Genomic DNA, 20,754 nt, shown 5'->3' with positions numbered 1-20,754 from the left:
AGTGAAGGATGCTTTGTTGCGAAATAGGAAGCCAATTCTAGATTTAACTTTGGATTGGAGATGTTTGATATGGGTCTGGAAGGAGAGTTTACAGTCTAACCAGACACCTAAGTATTTGTAGTTGTCCACATATTCTAAGTCAGAGCCGTCCAGAGTAGTAATGTTGGACAGGCGGGTAGGTACAGGTAGCGATCGGTTGAAGAGCATGCATTTAGTTTTACTTGTATTTAAGAGCAATTGGAGGCCACGGAAGGAGAGTTGTATGGCATTGAAGCTTGCCTGGAGGGTTGTTAACACAGTGTCCAAAGAAGGGCCAGAAGTATACAGAATGGTGTCGTCTGCGTAGAGGTGGATCAGAGACTCACCAGCAGCAAGAGCGACCTCATTGATGTATACAGAGAAGAGAGTCGGTCCAAGAATTGAACCCTGTGGCACCCCCATAGAGACTGCCAGAGGTCCGGACAGCAGACCCTCCGATTTGACACACTGAACTCTATCAGAGAAGTAGTTGGTGAACCAGGCGAGGCAATCATTTGAGAAACCAAGGCTGTCGAGTCTGCCGATGAGGATGTGGTGATTGACAGAGTCGAAAGACTTGGCCAGATCAATGAATACGGCTGCACAGTAATGTTTCTTATCGATGGCGGTTAAGATATCATTTAGGACCTTGAGCGTGGCTGAGGTGCACCCATGACCAGCTCTGAAACCAGATTGCATAGCAGAGAAGGTATGGTGAGATTCGAAATGGTCGGTAATCTGTTTGTTGACTTGGCTTTCGAAGACCTTAGAAAGGCATGGTAGGATAGATATAGGTCTGTAACAGTTTGGGTCAAGAGTGTCACCCACTTTGAAGAGGGGGATGACCGCAGCTGCTTTCCAATCTTTGGGAATCTCAGACGACACGAAAGAGAGGTTGAACAGGCTAGTAATAGGGGTGGCAACAATTTCGGCAGATAATTTTAGAAAGAAAGGGTCCAGATTGTCTAGCCCGGCTGATTTGTAGGGGTCCAGATTTTGCAGCTCATTCAGAACATCAGTTACATTAGAACCTGTAATGGTTAGACTTTTCCATGCAAAAGTGACATCAGTCATTTTCATTTCTTCAATAAAAGTTGTGTATAACAGTTTATAAGGCACATAGTCATAATCATAAGGAAGACTTTTGAAAGTTTAGTAAGGGCATTTCGTTTATTTTGCTTTTCTCCGCAGGGTCTAGAAGAATGTGATCAAGTACTCAGGATATGCCTGGTTGTCATGGAAAATGACAAACATAGATGGTCCTGATGGGTTGTCTGTCACGCTGTTGTAGAGTTCAACAGTCGTGGTGCTTTTAGCTGGAGGAACTGTCATCCCATGTCGTCCTGCTGTGAAATCGCCAGTCAGAACTCGACATAGGTACATATACTTCTGCCCCTGGCGATCCGGTCTTGAGTATGTGCTTCTGGCAGAGTAGCTGGCACCAACAGCAAAGTAGGTGCCGTTTCCAAATGCTGTACCTGGAAAAATGATACATTGCTTAGGTTTTAGACTATTGCAGAGACAGGACTGAGTAAATGAGAAGCACAAGCTAAGTTTTAAATCAAGAGCAATAGAATTGTACATATAACTTTTACCAACAAGCCATAGGAGTTGGCAAGACAGGACGAACAGATCTGGGACCTTGTCCATGGAACATACATATCTGTCTCACCATTTGTCCCAGCAAAGCTCCGATTGAAGCCATGGTTGTTGATGTGATTGATGGTTGTGTGGCATGTTCCATGGAAGAGCCTCTTCTCATTCTTCTGGTGACCGTTCCTGAGCTCCATGTCGTGTTTCTTGATCTGGAGACTCCTCCACAGGGTTGGGTTCTGGATCCTCTCAATCTGAAATAAATTGAGGGAAAATCACTTTATACGAGCCAATAATAGACTCTAAAATGTATCCTGAATACCTTCTATACATCTTAGATTATTATTGTGGGCTAAAATGTATCCTGAATACCTTCTATACATCTTAGATTATTATTGTGGGCTGAAAAAGATCCACTCACCCTCACCTCACCTAGCTGACCCGTAGATGAGCTGAGGGGCCTCTTCATTACTTCTAAGTGCTTAACTAAATACTAACTGTCACCGACTTCCTCCAAAGTCGTCCCCTCTCCTTGTTCGGCGGTCGACGTCGCCGGCTTCCTAGTCACCACCGATCCATGTTTCATTTTCGTTTAGTTTTGTCTGTATTACACCTGGTTTCAATCCCCATATCAAAAAAAAAAAAAAAAAAAAAAAAAAAAAAACAGGTAGCCTACCTGTGTAACTTTGTTGTGGCAGGTGTCTCGGAACAGCTTTAAAACTTCATTGTGCTCTGGGCTTCCTGGCTGGATGAGGCAGGACAGGCAGGACGTGTTGGCTGGCATGGCATCCCAATGCCGGGGGAGACTCTCAATCGGTTGAGCTAGAGCAAACACAGTTATTACTAAGTTGGTGAACAGTTAGCATTTTCCATAAGAAAACCATGTCACACTTAGCCATCACGCTAACACTAACTGGGCTCGCATAGTTGTATACAGGATACGATAGTGCCACGAGAAAGAAGAACAGTCTTAGCCAAACACCTGCCCGTGTCATAGTTGTTTCCACGGCTCTAAAAATGTTACCTTCCTCACAATAAATGGTATCCAAGAACAAAATATAAAGGTTAAGAAAATGCAAATAGACTTCCGGCTAATGGACGTGTTGAATTTGAACTCAGCTTATCCCCTTGTTAACTAAGGTTAAAATAACAAATTAAATCTGTATGGAATAAACCAACCTGTACCTGCTAACTTGAACTCAGCTTATCCCCTTGTAAACTAAGGTTAAAATAACAAATTAACTCTGTATGGAATAAACCAACCTGTACCTGCTAACTTGAACTCAGCTTATCCCCTTGTAAACTAAGGTTAAAATAACAAATTAACTCTGTATGGATTAAACCAACCTGTACCTGCTAACTTGTCGATTTGTCTGCTTTTGGGGCTGTTTCCACTTGTGTTGTTAGCAGTCGTGTCAGGCAGGGTGAACGTGTACATTTTCCTCCGGGCAGAGACCTCCACGCGGGGCTGGTTCCTGTCCAGCGCCTGCTGCAGATGGAAGTTATGGAAGGGGGGGAATCTCTGGGACTGTCCCCCTGGCTGCTGCTGCCAATCCACCATGATGCTAGGTGCTGTAATGTTCCTGTTGAAGGACTTTTTGTCCCTGGCCTTCCTCAGCATCTCCTCGATTCTCATGTCATGGTAGACAGCGTCGTGTGGGATGCTGCTGCTCTCTGGTTCCTTTAGGTTCAGGTCCTTGATCCAACGATCCACTTTGGAAGAAACGTGGAAGACAGCCGGATCCACTTCCAGGCCCTCGATGACAATGTCCTCATTCTTTTGTGGCTTTTTAGCTTTACCCCAGTTGAACAATGCTGTGAGAATAAAAGGGAGGGTGGGGATACCTAGTCAGGTGTACAACTGAATGCCTTCAACTGAAATGTGTCTTTCACATTTAACCCAACCCTTCTGAATCAGAGAGGTGGGGGGAGCTGCCTTACTCAACATCCACATCACCCAGGGAACAGTGGGTTAACTGCCTTGCTCAGAACAACAGATTTTGACCTTGTCAGGTGAGGGATTTGATTCAGCAACCTTTAGGTTACTGGCCCAATACTATAACCACTAGGCTACCATATGGGTACACAACACACTGTTTTAATGAAGTAACAGGGTATTCTATAGAATGTCGTGTGAAACGTCATGTGGAACGTCATGTGGAACGTCAAGTGGAACGTCAAGTGGAACGTCATGTGGAACGTCATGTGGAACGTCAAGTGGAACGTCAAGTGGAACGTCAAGTGGAACGTCATGTGGAACATCAAGTAGAACGTCAAGTAGAACGCCATGTAGAATGTCTTACCGTGAGGTTTTACGTATGTAGGCTTATTGCAGGTGATCAGATATTCAGGTAGAGCCTGGTGACCATTGAAGACGACCCAGGTGTCTCCGCCTCCTTTCACACTGTCATACAAGGTGAGTGGGTCTCTGGCAAAGGGAGGTGGCACGATGAGACCTGGACAGCCAACAATTGACTTGCCAGTCAGCACCTGTGCCTCAATGAAGTACAGGTACTCCTGGTCAGCTGAGCCCTTCCACAGCCTCTCTGCTCCATGGACACTGCTGCTGAAGTAGATCCCCTCTCCCAGATTTTGCTCTGTGGACGTAAACATAAGAATGGTGGACTCCATGGCAACATAAAACCATTTTGTGACGGTTGTTGTGTTATTCTAGCTACACACCAGGAATAGGTTATGTGCTTCGACTGAGAAAGGACTAGGGAAAGTGTCCGCCCTGCATATTCTGATTGCGGTAGACCCACGGATAGAGTACGTGTCGGCTAGTGTAACTATTTATTACACCTCCTGTTAACCTGTTAACATTCTGTCATTTAAAAAACATGTTTTCCAATCTCAAGGCGGTAAATAATGATCAAATACTAAAGTGCCTCTAAAGGTAACATGGTGGAGGTTTTCAACTTAAATCAGACGTAAATTGTCCCTTTGTGTCATGTGGAATGGAAGCTTGTTGTGGGCAACAGGGAGGGTCAATTGAGTGCAAGCTTCACAAAAAACAACGCCTAGCCTTATCTATCTATGGGGAAAAGGTGTGATAGTGTCATGCTCGACTTGCAAATTTTTCCACCACAAATCACCAAAAGTAATAGAACCAGCTCACCTGCTTTCACACTATGATTGACAGTTTTTTTAAAACCTTTGTTTAACTAGGCAAGTCAGTTAAGAACAAATTCTTTATAGAATGACGGCCTACACCGACCATACTCAGACGACGCTGGGCCAATTGCGCGCTGCCCTATGGGACTCCCAATCACATCCAGTAATGATACAGCCTGGAATCAAACCATGGTGTCTGTAGTGATATAGCCTCTAGCACTGAGATGCGGTGCTTTAGACCACTGCACCACTCGAGAGCCTGAACCAGGGTCTGTAGTGATATAGCCTCTAGCACTGAGATGCGGTGCTTTAGACCACTGCACCACTCGAGAGCCTGAACCAGGGTCTGTAGTGATATAGCCTCTAGCACTGATATGCAGTGCTTTAGACCACTGCACCACTCGAGAGCCTGAACCAGGGTCTGTAGTGATATAGCCTCTAGCACTGAGATGCGGTGCTTTAGACCACTGCACCACTCGAGAGCCTGAACCAGGGTCTGTAGTGATATAGCCTCTAGCACTGAGATGCAGTGCTTTAGACCACTGCACCACTCGAGAGCCTGAACCAGGGTCTGTAGTGATATCGCCTCTAGCACTGAGATGCGGTGCTTTAGACCACTGCACCACTCGAGAGCCTGAACCAGGGTCTGTAGTGATATAGCCTCTAGCACTGAGATGCGGTGCTTTAGACCGCTGCACCAGTCGAGAGCCTGAACCAGGGTCTGTAGTGATATCGCCTCTAGCACTGAGATGCGGTGCTTTAGACCACTGCACCACTCGAGAGCCTGAACCAAGGTCTGTAGTGATATCGCCTCTAGCACTGAGATGCGGTGCTTTAGACAGCTGAACCAGGGTCTGTAGTGATATCGCCTCTAGCACTGAGATGAGGTGCCTTAGACCGCTGAACCAGGGTCTGTAGTGATATCGCCTCTAGCACTGAGATGAGGTGCCTTAGACCGCTGAACCAGGGTCTGTAGTGATATAGCCTCTAGCACTGAGATGCGGTGCTTTAGACAGCTGCACCACTCGGGAGCCTGATGTTCAATGTTTATTTTGAAAAAAAGGAAGGAATAGGAATAGTTTCACCATATTAAAACGAGAGTTCTGTTCACGTAACAGGGGTTGACCTTAAGATGAGGGACACTTGTAAATGAATCACTAATCACGTAAATTAAATTAAAATCTTCAGAAAATGACTGTCAAAACAAGAACATACAGTAACTAGGCTTTTACAAAGAGGGTGGAAGCATGAAAAAATGTTGGGGTTAAAATGTGTTAAAATCTTCCTAAACGTGGTGTAAACTCCATCTGAATCTCTCTAACCGTCTGGTGGTGTAAACTCCATCTGAATCTCTCTAACCGTCTGGTGGTGTAAACTCTGAATCTCTCTAACCGTCAGGTGGTGTAAACTCGGAATCTCTCTAACCGTCAGGTGGTGTAAACTCCATCTGAATATCTCTTACCGTCAGGTGGTGTAAACTCCATCTGAATCTCTCTTACCGTCAGGTGGTGTAAACTCCATCTGAAAGCCCACTCTGCATAGCAGGTCACAGAATTGCACAGGCAAGCGCTGGTACATTCGCTGAGAAGGGGTAGACACCTGCAACTGCCTCTTCCTAAGGTCAAAGACCTGCTTCAGAGCTTTGTTCTCCACCTTCTCAACCTGTAACGCATCAGCCATGGACATATTTGATGAATTATCAGGCAGAGAATACCACAGATTGCAACTTCAATGTTATCCATCGTTTCCTGTGACACTCACCCTGACAATTTGAAGTCCGGCAAAATGTTGCTGTCTCTCTTTATAGTCAGAACTGTTGTCATCTACTGGCTTCCTTGGGGAACTGATGGGAGATTTCAGGCCCATTAAACTCAACTCTTCCTTTGCAAAATCCTCTTGGACTTTGCAGCACAGGGCTTCCACCTCTAACACAGCAGCTTTGAACCCTCTAGAAGCCCCCTGGATGGTCAATCCAAAGCGGCCATCTTTAAAGTTCTCCTCGATGGAAACTTCCCTCTTGGTCTGAAGGGAAAGAAGCTCTTCAAACTCCCTCTGGCCAAAGTGCTGGATGAAATTGTTGTGAATGGTGATTACATTCTTCGAGGCAGGGTACAAAGCATCCAAATACCAGCGTCTGGCCTCCCTCAATGTCTCATGATAGGCCCCACAGAGCTCAATAAATGGTGGAACACTTTTCCTTGCATCTCTGGAGTCGGAATGGACAGTTTCGTGCTTAAATACTTAAAGATGAGACATAGAAGAAGAATACTGTGAGATATAATGTAGGAAATACTGTAAGAAAGACTGTGAGATATCATGTAGGAAATACTGTAGGAAATACTGTGGAAAATACTGTAGGAAATACTGTGAGATATACTGTAGGAAATACTGTGAGATATACTGTAGGAAATACTGTAAGAAATACTGTGAGATATACTGATGGAAATACCGTAAGAAAGACTGTGAGATATCATGTAGGAAATACTGTGAGATATACTGTAGGAAATACTGTAAGAAATACTGTAAGAAATACTGTGAGATAAACTGATGGAAATACTGTAAGAAATACTGAGATATACCATAGGAAATACTGTAGGAAATACTGTGAGATATACTGATGGAAATACTGTAAGAAATACTGAGATATACCATAGGAAATACTGTAGGAAATACTGTGAGATATACTGTAGGAAATACTGTGAGATATACTGTAGGAAATACTGTGAGATACACTGTAGGAAATACTGTGAGATATACTGTAGGAAATACTGTGAGATATGCTGTAGGAAATACTGTGAGATATACTGTAGGAAATACTGTGAGATATATGGCAAGTGTTCTGATAAAACACCAACGATAATAAGAGTTCCTCTTCATCTACTTCTTTTGACCAGGATCTCACCTTGAGAGGAGGCAGAACTACACACTGTTGGAAGAACTAAGAACTAGATCCAAAATGGCCCCCGGAAGAAATGGCAGCAGTTTTACGGGCGCCCAACCAATTGTGCTATTACATGTTTTTTTTCGCGTTGTTTGTAACTTATTTCGTACATAATGTTTCTGCAACCGTATCTTACGGCAAAAAAATTGCTTCTGGATATCAGGACAGCGATCACTCACCTCTGATTAGACAAAGAGCTTCTGGATATCAGGACAGAGATCACTCACCTCGGATTAGACAAAGAGCTTCTAGATATCAGGACAGCGATCACTCACCTCGGATTAGACAAAGAGCTTCTGGATATCAGGACAGCGATCACTCACCTCGGATTAGACAAAGAGCTTCTGGATATCAGGACAGAGATCGCTCACCTCGGATTAGACAAAGAGCTTCTGGATATCAGGACAGCGATCACTACCTCGGATTAGACAAAGAGCTTCTGGATATCAGGACAGAGATCACTCACCTCGGATTAGACAAAGAGTTTCTGGATATCAGGACAGCGATCACTCACCTCAGATTAGACAAAGAGCTTCTGGATATCAGGACAGCGATCCCTCACCTCGGATTAGACTAAGAGCTTCTGGATATCAGGACAGAGATCACTCACCTCGGATTAGACAAAGAGCTTCTGGATATCAGGACAGCGATCACTCACCTCGGATTAGACTAAGAGCTTCTGGATATCAGATCACTCACCTCGGATTAGACTAAGAGCTTCTGGATATCAGGACAGCGATCACTCACCTCGGATTAGACTAAGAGCTTCTGGATATCAGATCACTCACCTCGGATTAGACTAAGAGCTTCTGGATATCAGGACAGCGATCACTCACCTCGGATTAGACTAAGAGCTTCTGGATATCAGATCACTCACCTCGGATTAGACTAAGAGCTTCTGGATATCAGGACAGCGATCACTCACCTCGGATTAGACTAAGAGCTTCTGGATATCAAGACAGCGATCACTCACCTCGGATTAGACAAAGAGCTTCTGGATATCAGGACAGAGATCACTCACCTCGGATTAGACAAAGAGCTTCTGGATATCAGGACAGCGATCCCTCACCTCGGATTAGACTAAGAGCTTCTGGATATCAGGACAGCGATCACTCACCTCGGATTAGACAAAGAGCTTCTGGATATCAGGACAGCGATCATTCACCTCAGATTAGACTAAGAGCTTCTGGATATCAGATCACTCACCTCGGATTAGACTAAGAGCTTCTGGATATCAGGACAGCGATCACTCACCTCGGATTAGACTAAGAGCTTCTGGATATCAAGACAGCGATCACTCACCTCGGATTAGACAAAGAGCTTCTGGATATCAGGACAGAGATCACTCACCTCGGATTAGACAAAGAGCTTCTGGATATCAGGACAGCGATCCCTCACCTCGGATTAGACTAAGAGCTTCTGGATATCAGGACAGCGATCACTACCTCGGATTAGACAAAGAGCTTCTGGATATCAGGACAGCGATCACTCACCTCGGATTAGACAAAGAGCTTCTGGATATCAGGACAGCGATCCCTCACCTCGGATTAGACTAAGAGCTTCTGGATATCAGGACAGCGATCACTCACCTCGGATTAGACAAAGAGCTTCTGGATATCAGGACAGTGATCCCTCACCTCGGAATAGACAAAGATTTTCTCAACAAGCAGGACGCACAGGACATTCTCCGAACACCCTACAAGGCCAACATCCCAGTTATTTGAAAGAAGAAGAGACGCGGGTACAGAGGCCACAGAGCGGGATGCCTCGTACGGACCCGCAGAAGGCGAGTGGGAAAGCTGCCGTTACTGTCAATATTACTTGCCAACGTGCAATCATTGGACAATAACTAGACGAGGTACGATCACGAATATCCTACCAACGGGACATCAAAAACTGTAATATCTTATGTTTCACGGAATCGTGGCTGAATGATGACATGGATATTCAGCTAGCGGGATATACACTGCAGCGGCAAGATAGAACAGCACACTGAGGACGAGGGGGGCGGTCTGTGAATATTTGTAAACAACAGCTGGTGCACGAAATCTAAGGAAGTCCCTAGATTTTGCTATATAAGGAAATAAGCAAGCAGGAAACCCAGAGGCAGCGCTCCTAGTGGCCGGAGACTTTAATGCCGGGAAACTTAAATCAGTTTTACCTCATTTATATCAAAATGTTAAATGTGCAACCAGAGAAAATAAAATCTAGATCACCTTTACTCCACACACAGAGATGCGTACAAAGCTCTCCCTCGCCCTCCATTTGGTAAATCCGACCACAACTCTATCCTGATTCCTGCTCACAAGCAAAAATTAAAGCAGGAAGCACCAATGACTCTGTCTATAAAACGTGGTCAGATGAAGCAGATGCTAAACTACAGGTCTGTTTTGCTATCACAGACTGGGACATGTTTCGGGATTCTTCCGATGACATTGAGGAATACACCACATCAGTTGCTGGCTTTATCAATAAGTGCATCGAGGACGTCGTCCCCACAGTGACTGTACGTACATACCCCAACCAGAAGCCATGATTTACAGGCAACATTCGCACTGAGCTAAAGGGTAGAGCTATCGCTTTCAAGGTGCGGGACTCTAAGCCCGAAGCTTATAAGAAATCCTGCTATGTCCTGCGACGAATCATGAAACAGGAAAAGCGTCAATACAGGGCTAAGATTGAACCATACTACACCGGCTCCGAAGCTTGTCTTATGTGGCAGGGCCTGCAAACTATTACAGGCTACAAAGGGAAGCACAGCCGCAAGCTGCCCAGTGATACGAGCCTACCAGACGAGCTAAATCACTTCTATGCTCACTTCGATGCAAGCAACACTGAGGCATGCATGAGAGCATCAGCTGTTCAGGACAACTGTGTGATCACGCTCTTTGTAGCCGACGTGAGTAAGACCTTTAAACAGGTCAACATTCACAAGGCTGCGGGGCCAGACGGATTACCAGGACGTGCTGACTAACTGGCAGGTGTCTTCACTGACATTTTCAACATGTCCCTGACTGAGTCTGTAATACCAACATGTTTCAAGCAGACCACCGTAGTCCCTGTGCCCAAGAACACAAAGGCAACCTGCCTAAATGACTACAGACCTGTAGCATTCACGTCCGTAGCCATGAAGTGATTTGAAAGGCTGGTAATGGCTCACATCAACACCATTATCCCAGAAACCCTAGACCCACTCCAATTTTCATACCGCCCAAACAGATCCACAGATGATGCAATCTCTATTGCACTCCACACTATCCTTTCCCACCTGGACAAAAGGAACACCTATTTGAGAATGCTATTCATTGACTACAGTTCAGCGTTCAACACCCTAGTGCCCACAAAGCTCATCACTCAGCTAAGGATCCTGGGACTAAACACCTCCCTCTGCAACTGAATCCTGGACTTCCTGATGAGCCGCCCCCAGGTGGTAAGGTTAGGTAGCAACACATCTGCCACACTGATCCTCAACACTGGAGCTCCCCAGGGGTGCGTGCTCAGTCCCCTCCTATACTCCCTGTTCACCCATGGCCAGGCACAACTCCAACACCATCATGAAGTTTGCAGACGACACAACAGCGGTAGGCCTGGTCACGACAACAACGAGACAGCCAATAGGGAGGAGGTCAGAGACCTGGCCGGGTGGTGCCAGAATAACAACCTATCCCTCATCAGGAAACTAAAAAGATTTGGCTTGAGTCCTCAGATCCTCAAAAGGATCTACAGCTGCAACATCGAGAGCATCCTAATTGGTTGTATCATTGCCTGATACGGCAATTGCTCGGACTCCGACCGCAAGGCACTACAGAGGGTAGTGCGTATGGCCCAGTACATCACTGGGGCCAAGCTGCCTGACATCCAGGACCTCTACACCAGGCGGTCCAAAAGATTGTATAAGACCCCAGCTACCTCAGTCATAGACTGTTCTCTCTACTACCGCATGGCAAGCGGTACCGGAGTGCCAAGTCTAGGACAAAAAGGCTTCTCGACAGTTTTTAACCCCAAGCCATAAGACTCCTGAACAGGTAACCAAATGGTTACCCGGACTATTTGCATTGTGTGCCCCCCCCAACCCCTCTTTTACACTGCTGCTACTCTCTGTTTATCAAATATGCATAGTCACTTTAACTATACATTCATGTACATACTACCTCAATTGGCCCGACCAACCAGTGCTCCCGCACATTGACTAACCAGGCTATCTGCGTTGTGTCCCAGCCACCACCTGCCAACCCCTCTTTTACGCTACTGCTACTCTCTGTTCATCATATATGCATAGTCACTTTAACCATATCTACATGTACATACTACCTCAATCAGCCTGATTAACCGGTGCCTGTATGTAGCAACGCTACTGTTATTTTTCACTGTCTTTTTACTGTTGAGGTCCTTTGACAGCTGGGTAGAAAACCTTTCCTCACCTGGCTTCTTGAACTTCATTGCACCGGCATCAACACCATGGAGCACAGCAGTACATCCAAACTTGCTATGTAGGACATATGTCAGAGCTGGTCCGCATCGATCCAGGATGCTCAACATCTTCTCCTCCAGAGGGATACTCTCTGACCTGGCCATTGCTCTCACAGAACAGGGAATATTGATCTGAGGAATGAGGAGAACAATTAAGATCAATAAAAGATGGAAGCCGCGCCACTGTCCGCCCCTACGTTGTTATTGTTTTTGATTTTGTTGATCAAGTGGAGGTGAGGAGCGTCATGGTAACGTGGTGAAACAAAAACACTACACACTCTGCTGTTCTACAATGTCCCGTGATGCAATGACGTCTGAGGGAAAAATCAGTGTCGGTTGTTTGAAGTAAGTTCGGTAGTGTATGTTGTAATACCACAAATGAACATGGCAGTTTCACCATTAAGTTTTCCACCTTTAAGGCATACATTATACAAATCAAATTTTATCAACATAATATAGCCTTTCATATAGTTTGCTCGTAACTACTGACATGTACAGTGCCTTCAGAAAGTATTCACACCCCTTGACGTTTTCCACATTTTGTTGTGTTACAGTTTAAAAATATATATAAAAATGTAGATTTTGGTTCATTGGCTTAAGCACAATACCCCATAATGTCAAAGTGAAATTATGTTGTTTTTTTGTAATGCCAAGAGTGTGCAAAGCTGTCATCAAGTCAGGCTCCTGAGTCGTGCAGCTGCCAAAGGCACTGAATCTCATTACAGTCCTTGGTTCGAATCCAGCAGTGATGGTGAGTCCCATAGGGCAGTGCACAATTGGCCCAGTGTCATCTGGGTTTGGCCAGGGTAGGCCATCATTGTAAACAAGAATTTGTTCTTAAAACCTCTTCGGGCTAGGGGGCGGTATTTTCACGTCTGGATGAAAAGCGTGCCCAAAGTAAACTGCCTGCTACTCAGGCCCAGAAGCTAGGATATGCGAATAGTTGGTAGATTTGGATAGAAAACACTCTAATGTTTCCAAAACTGTTAAAATTATGTCTGTGAGTATAACCAAACTTATTTGGCAGGCGAAACCCCGGGTTTCTATGTGAATCTAGATTTGAGGCATTTTGGTTGCAGTTCGTATGGCTCCACTAGATGTCAACAGTCTTTAGAAATTGGTTGATGTTTTTCCTTTGAGAAATGAAGAAGTAGCCCTGTTATTTTCATGTGTCACTCTAATGTTTTGGTGCGCGCTTCACTTCACCGCTATTGAAAACACTTTCTTTATTTTTTTATTTAACTAGGCAAGTCAGTTAAGAACAAATTCTTATTTTCAATGATGGCCTACTGGGGAACAGTGGGTTAACTACCTGTTCAGGGGCAAAACGACAGATTTGTACCTTGTCAGCTCAAGGATTTGAACTTGCAACCTTTCAGTTAATAGTCCAACACTCAAACCACTAGGCTACCCTGCCACCCAGTTTATCCCGTCTTAAATTTGATCGATTATTTATGGTTTAAAATATCTAAAGTTGGATTAGGAAAGTTGATTGAAATGTTTGGATCAAGATTACAGGTAATTTATTAAATATTTTGTAGTCATGTTGGGCGAGCTGGAACCGGTGTTTTTCTGAATCAAACGCGCCAAATGAATGGACATTTTGGCGATATATAACGACGGAATTAATTGAACAACAGGACCATTTGTGATGTTTATGGGACATATTAGAGAGCCAACAGAAGAAAATCTTCAAAAGGTAAAGCATGAATTATATCGTTATTTCTGAGTTTTGTGTCGCTCCCGGGGGGTTTAAATATGATTGTCATGTGTTTGTTTGATGGGGTGCTGTCCTTAGATAATAGCATGGTTTGCTTTCGCCATAAAGCCTTTTTGAAATCTGACATGGTGGCTAGATTCACAAGATGTTAAGCTTTAATTTGGTGTATTGCACTTGTGAATGTATGAAAGTTAAATATTTATAATAAAAAATATAAAAAAATTGCGCTCTGCAATTTCACCGGATGTTGTCGAAACTTTCCGCCATAATTTAACTGACTTGCCTAGTTCAATAAAAGGCGGTGCTACTTTGAAGAATGTAAAATATATTTCGATTTATTTAACACTTTTTTGGTTACTACATGATTCCATATGGGTTATTTCATAGTTTTGATGTCTTCATTATTGTTCAACAATGTAGAAAATAGTAAAAATAAAGAAAAACCCTTGAATGAGTAGGTGTTCTAAAACTTTTGACCGGTAGTGTATGTATAATTGATTTTGAATCATGTCCTTGTTCGATTACAACTGTTGGTGTTTCTGAACATAAACAATAAACTCAAATTAGATCAAATTAGATTAAATAAAGTATCAAGTTGTTAATTGTGAGATTCGGGCATATTCCTTCCTAGAGAGCAAACTACAAAAATATACAACACAGACTAGATCTAACTTGTTTAGTAAGGACAGACTAGATCTAACTTGTTTAGTAAGGACAGACAAGATCTAACTTGTTTAGTAAAGACAGACTAGATCTAACTTGTTTAGTAAGGACAGACAAGATCTAACTTGTTTAGTAAAGACAGACTAGATCTAACTTGTTTAGTAAGGACAGACTAGATCTAACTTGTTTAGTAAAGACAGACTAGATCTAACTTGTTTAGTAAGGACAGACTAGATCTAACTTGTTTAGTAAAGACAGACTAGATCTAACTTGTTTAGTAAAGACAGACTAGATCTAACTTGTTAAGTAAAGACAGACTAGATCTAACTTGTTTAGTAAAGACAGACTAGATCTAACTTGTTTAGTAAAGACAGACTAGATCTAACTTGTTTAGTAAGGACAGACTAGATCTAACTTGTTTAGTAAAGACAGACTAGATCTAACTTGTTTAGTAAAGACAGACTAGATCTAACTTGTTTAGAAAGGACAGACAAGATCACAAAAAAGCACATAAAGAAATCACAGTACCTGGTGTTTTACAATAAATGTAATCTCTTTTTTCTGGTGCTCGGTTTCCGTGTAGATCTGTAGATCTGAGGCCGTGTGAGAAGATGATTGGATGAACTGCAAGCTCGTGTGTGTGTGTGTGTGTGTGTGTGTGTGTGTGTGTGTGTGTGTGTGTGTGTGTGTGTGTGTGTGTGTGTTATTTACTCTGGGGGCAGGACTTCCCATGAAGAGCCCAGAGGAAGTTGAACTGAAAGTAATCCTTGTCTTGGGCTGGGCTTGGCTGTGTTCCATACCTACTTTCTGCCTCCTCGATTCAAATAGCGTCTCTGCGTCAGTGTTATGATCTAGGATCAGTTTGAATCCTTAGAATCGTAATGAATAAGATTACATGGACAGGGGGGACCTGATCCTAGATCAGCTCTCCTACTCTACGGCTCTGAATACTGGTCCTTTTACATTACATGGAGGAGGAGGTGTGATGGTGTGGGGGTGCATGGCTCGTGACACTCTCAGTGATTTATTTAGATTCCATATGTGTTATTTCATAGTTTTGATGTCCTTTCATAGTGGTTTCTTTGCATCAATTTGACCATGAAGGCTTGATTCACGAGGTCCCCTCTGAACAGCTGAGATGTGTCTGTTACTTGAGCTCTGTGAAGCATTTATTTGGGCTGCAATTTCTGAGGCTGGTAACTGTAATGAACTTATCCTCTCCAGCAGAGGTAACTCTGGGTCTTCCTTTCCTGTGACGGTCCTCATGAGAGCCAGTTCCATCATATCAGTTCCATCATAAGGCTATCTTCCGTATACCACCCCTACCTTGTCACAACACAACTGATTGGCTCAAATGCATTAAGAAGGAAATAAATTCCACAAATTAACTTTAAACAAGTCGCACCTGTTAATTGAAATGCATTCCAGGTGACTACCTCATGAAGCTGGTGGAGAGAATGCCAAAGTGTGCAAAGCTGTCATCAAGGCAAAATGGTGGCTACTTTGAAGATTCTCAAATATAAAATAGATTTAGATTTGTTTAAAGAAAATTGGGTAACCATATGATTCCATATGTGTTATTTCATAGTTTTTTATGTAAAAATAAAGAAAACACTTTGAATGAATCCAAACTGTTGACTGGTGCTGTATATATATTTCTCAATGGAGGAGTCTATAGATGTCATAAAGATATCAACAGAATTTGACTAAAACTATGACAACGCCACGCTCGCATCCCCTGGTGGGGAAATATTCCGAATATTGTGATTGCCGGCCATCAAAATCAGCCTACATTTAGGCTGTTGTTTCTCTGTGTGTATTTCACACTGTGTTGAGGTAAAAAATCAGCCTACATTTCGGCTGTTGTTTCTCTGTGTGTATTTCACACTGTGTTGGGCATTTAGCAGAAAATGTTTTTCTCATCCTGAAAAAGTTTAAATTCTAAATGTTATGAATCTAAATATATCCAAATCAGATTTTTAGAAAAACACTTTGTGGTACTGTTAGATCAGATTTTGTGAATGTTAAAACACACATAAACTACCTGTTTATAACTGGTGCGATTGGTATCCCACCCGTCTGATAGGCCTGTTCATTGGGCTCGTCCAAAAGCTACAATTTGGTTCTGTATCCATAAGTCTGTATCCATAAGTATCCATTAGCCACGGACTGTTCTAACTTTACAACAGTTCCCTTCTTATAACGTGGGAAAGTGCTCAGTCAGACATTTCACTCGTAGGTGTGTCTGCAATACGAGCTGTAACATGTTCTAACACGTATTCCCTTTGACGTGTTTGGTGTTGCACATGTTTTCCCTGAGTTACTTTCTGAACCAATAGAAACTCGTGAAGAGAAAAATACCTCCATGCGAATCTGTGTTAAAACTGATGTACAGGACACCCCCCAGACAGGACACTAGTCTATCTGCTGTTTTTGTAGTGAGACAGCTTGATGTACCAGTACACCCCCTGGACAGGACACTAGTCTATCTGCTGTTTCTGTAGTGAGACGGTGTGATGTACAGGACACCCCCCAGACAGGACACTAGTCTATCTGCTGTTTTTGTAGTGAGACAGCTTGATGTACCAGTACACCCCCTGGACAGGACACTAGTCTATCTGCTGTTTCTGTAGTGAGACGGTGTGATGTACAGGACACCCCCTGGACAGGACACTAGTCTATCTGCTGTTTCTGTAGTGAGACGGTGTGATGTACAGTACACCCCCTGAACAGGACACTAGTCTATCTGCTGTTTCTGTAGTGACACGGTGTGATGTACAGGACACCCCCCGGACAGGACACTAGTCTATCTGCTGTTTCTGTAGTGAGACAGCTTGATGTACAGGACACCCACTGGACAGGACACTAGTCTATCTCCTGTTTCTGTAGTGAGACAGCTTGATGTACAGGACACCCACTGGACAGGACACTAGTCTATCTCCTGTTTCTGTAGTGAGACAGCTTGATGTACAGTACACCCACTGGACAGGACACTAGTCTATCTTCTGTTTCTGTAGTGAGACAGCTTGATGTACAGGACACCCACTGGACAGGACACTAGTCTTTCTCCTGTTTCTGTAGTGAGACAGCTTGATGTACAGGACACCCCCTGGACAGGACACTAGTCTATCTCCTGTTTCTGTAGTGAGACAGCTTGATGTACAGGACACCCCCTGGACAGGACACTAGTCTATCTCCTGTTTCTGTAGTGAGACAGCTTGATGTACAGGACACCCCCTGGACAGGACACTAGTCTATCTCCTGTTTCTGTAGTGAGACAGCTTGATGTACAGGACACCCCCCGGACAGGACACTAGTCTATCTCCTGTTTCTGTAGTGAGACAGCTTGATGTACAGGACACCCCCCGGACAGGACACTAGTCTATCTCCTGTTTCTGTAGTGAGACAGCTTGATGTACAGGACACCCCCTGGACAGGACACTAGTCTATCTCCTGTTTCTGTAGTGAGACAGCTTGATGTACAGGACACCCCCTGGACAGGACACTAGTCTATCTGCTGTTTCTGTAGTGAGACGGTGTGATGTACAGTACACCCCCTGGACAGGACACTAGTCTATCTCCTGTTTCTGTAGTGAGACAGCTTGATGTACAGGACACCCACCGGACAGGACACTAGTCTATCTCCTGTTTCTGTAGTGAGACAGCTTGATGTACAGGACACCCCCTGGACAGGACACTAGTCTATCTCCTGTTTCTGTAGTGAGACAGCTTGATGTACAGGACACCCCTGGACAGGACACTAGTCTATCTCCTGTTTCTGCAGTGAGACAGCTTGATGTACAGGACACCCCCTAGGCAGGACACTAGTCTATCTCCTGTTTCTGTAGTGAGACAGCTTGATGTACAGTACACCCCCCGGACAGGACACTAGTCTATTTCCTGTTTCTGTAGTGAGACAGCTTGATGTACAGGACACCCCCTGGACAGGACACTAGTCTATCTCCTGTTTCTGTAGTGAGACAGCTTGATGTACAGGACACCCCCTGGACAGGACACTAGTCTATCTCCTGTTTCTGTAGTGAGACAGCTTGATGTACAGGACACCCCCTGGACAGGACACTAGTCTATCTCCTGTTTCTGTAGTGAGACAGCTTGATGTACAGGACACCCCCTGGACAGGACACTAGTCTATCTCCTGTTTCTGTAGTGAGACAGTTTGATGTACAGGACACCCCCTAGGCAGGACACTAGTCTATCTCCTGTTTCTGTAGTGAGACAGCTTGATGTACAGTACACCCCCTGGACAGGACACTAGTCTATTTCCTGTTTCTGTAGTGAGACAGCTTGATGTACAGGACACCCCCTGGACAGGACACTAGTCTATCTCCTGTTTCTGTAGTGAGACAGCTTGATGTACAGGACACCCCCTGGACAGGACACTAGTCTATCTCCTGTTTCTGTAGTGAGACAGCTTGATGTACAGGACACCCCCTGGACAGGACACTAGTCTATCTCCTGTTTCTGTAGTGAGACAGCTTGATGTACAGGACACCCCCTGGACAGGACACTAGTCTATCTCCTGTTTCTGTAGTGAGACAGCTTGATGTACAGGACACCCCCTGGACAGGACACTAGTCTATCTCCTGTTTCTGTAGTGAGACAGCTTGATGTACAGTACACCCCCTGGACAGGACACTAGTCTATCTCCTGTTTCTGTAGTGAGACGGTGTGATGTACAGGACACCCCCTGGACAGGACACTAGTCTATTGCAGATTCTGTGAACAAAACAGAAGGTTACCATGCCTTTATTGAAGAAACAAGGACAGTGATACAAGTCAAGTATATTCCTCCAGTAGGATAACCTGATAGGCTGTACCAAATGGCACCCTACTCCCTATATAGTGCACTATGTAGCGTGAGGCAGCTTGATGAACAAGTGCTAATTTTAACCAATTCAAAAATGTATATTGGGGCCTCCCGAGCGGTCTAAGCCACTGCATCGCAGTGCTGGAGGCGTCACTACAGACCTGGGTTTGATCCCTGGTTGTATAACAACTGGCGCTCTGGCGACTCCTTGTGGCGGGACGGGTGCCTGCAGGCTGACCCCGGTCATCAGTTGAACGGTTTTTCCTCCGACACATTGGTGCAGCTGGCTTCCCGGGTTAAACAGGTGGGTGTTCATTAAGGAGCGCGGTTTTGGGCGGGTCATGTTTTTCGGAGGACGCACGACTCGACCTTCGCCTCCCGAGCCCGTTGGGGAGTGGCAGCGATGAGACAAGATTGAAATTGGGGAGAAAATATGTGGGGGGGGGGGGGGGGGGGGTAAAATACAAAAACATTGCCAGATAGATCCACTTCTGGTAGTGTGGACTGTGAGAGGGAAGGATAACAAGAAGCCACTGTCTCCCTCAAGAGGGTTAACATAGCAACTGACACCTCGATCGCTGGAGCGTTACAAGAGCAGGGACTGCAGGGTTTAGTTCCATACCAGCACTAAGACACCTAGTTCAGCAAGCCAACCAAGACCCTGATTAGGTGATTTAATTATATTGCTTGCTTCATATGTTCTATATAGAACCCCACATTTCAAGAAAATGGTTATTGGGGTTCTAAATAGAACATTAGGGGTGCCGTATAAGCAAGGGAAAGAACCCTTTTTGGTTCTATATGGATTTATATTTTTCTTAGAGTGTATGGAACAAAATCCTGCCCTGCCCAGACTGCACTAGAATGTGTAGAGTCAGACTGCACTAGAATGTGTAGAGTCAGACTGTACTAGAATGTGTAGAGTCAGACTGCACTAGAATGTGTAGAGACAGACTGTACTAGAATGTGTAGAGTCAGACTGTACTAGATTGTGTAGAGTCAGACTGTACTAGCATGTGTAGAGTCAGACTGTACTAGAATGTGTAGAGTCAGACTGTGCTAGAATGTGTAGAGTCAGACTGTACTAGAATGTGTAGAGTCAGACTGTACTAGAATGTGTAGAGTCAGACTGTACTAGAATGTGTAGAGTCAGACTGTACTAGAATGTGTAGAGTCAGACTGTACTAGGATGTGTAGAGACAGACTGTACTAGGATGTGTAGAGTCAGACTGTACTAGGATGTGTAGAGTCAGACTGTCCTAGGATGTGTAGAGTCAGACTGTACTAGGATGTGTAGAGACAGACTGTACTAGGATGTGTAGAGTCAGACTGTACTAGGATGTGTAGAGTCAGACTGTACTAGGATGTGTAGAGTCAGACTGTACTAGGATGTGTAGAGACAGACTG

The 20,754-nt window shown here is 44.4% G+C and overlaps 1 protein-coding gene across 1 annotated transcript; it reads right to left on the bottom strand.

The window, feature by feature from the left end:
- Positions 1–972: 972 nt before the first annotated feature.
- Positions 973–12,195, bottom strand: LOC118938375. The gene is made up of 8 exons (XM_036942101.1): positions 12,088–12,195; positions 6,487–6,965; positions 6,225–6,387; positions 3,915–4,208; positions 2,965–3,426; positions 2,288–2,433; positions 1,691–1,865; positions 973–1,496 (listed from the first exon to the last, which is right to left on the bottom strand). Exons 1-8 carry the CDS (start codon positions 12,104–12,106, stop codon positions 1,213–1,215), a joined length of 2,022 nt encoding a protein of 673 aa, XP_036797996.1. The 5' UTR covers positions 12,107–12,195; the 3' UTR covers positions 973–1,212.
- Positions 12,196–20,754: the final 8,559 nt, after the last annotated feature.

This window comes from Oncorhynchus mykiss, chromosome 13, assembly GCF_013265735.2.
Source record: "Oncorhynchus mykiss isolate Arlee chromosome 13, USDA_OmykA_1.1, whole genome shotgun sequence".
NCBI lineage: Eukaryota > Metazoa > Chordata > Actinopteri > Salmoniformes > Salmonidae > Oncorhynchus > Oncorhynchus mykiss.
Note: the sequence above shows the minus strand (reverse complement) of the source record. Positions and strands in the feature narration are given on the sequence as shown.

Coding starts and splice junctions, on each gene's coding strand:
- LOC118938375 (XM_036942101.1), bottom strand. Junction 4,209..6,224: donor GGAGTTTACACCACCTGACG/GTAAGAGAGATT, acceptor TTACGTCCACAG/AGCAAAATCTGGGAGAGGGG. Junction 2,434..2,964: donor ACAAATCGACAAGTTAGCAG/GTACAGGTTGGT, acceptor TGTTTGCTCTAG/CTCAACCGATTGAGAGTCTC.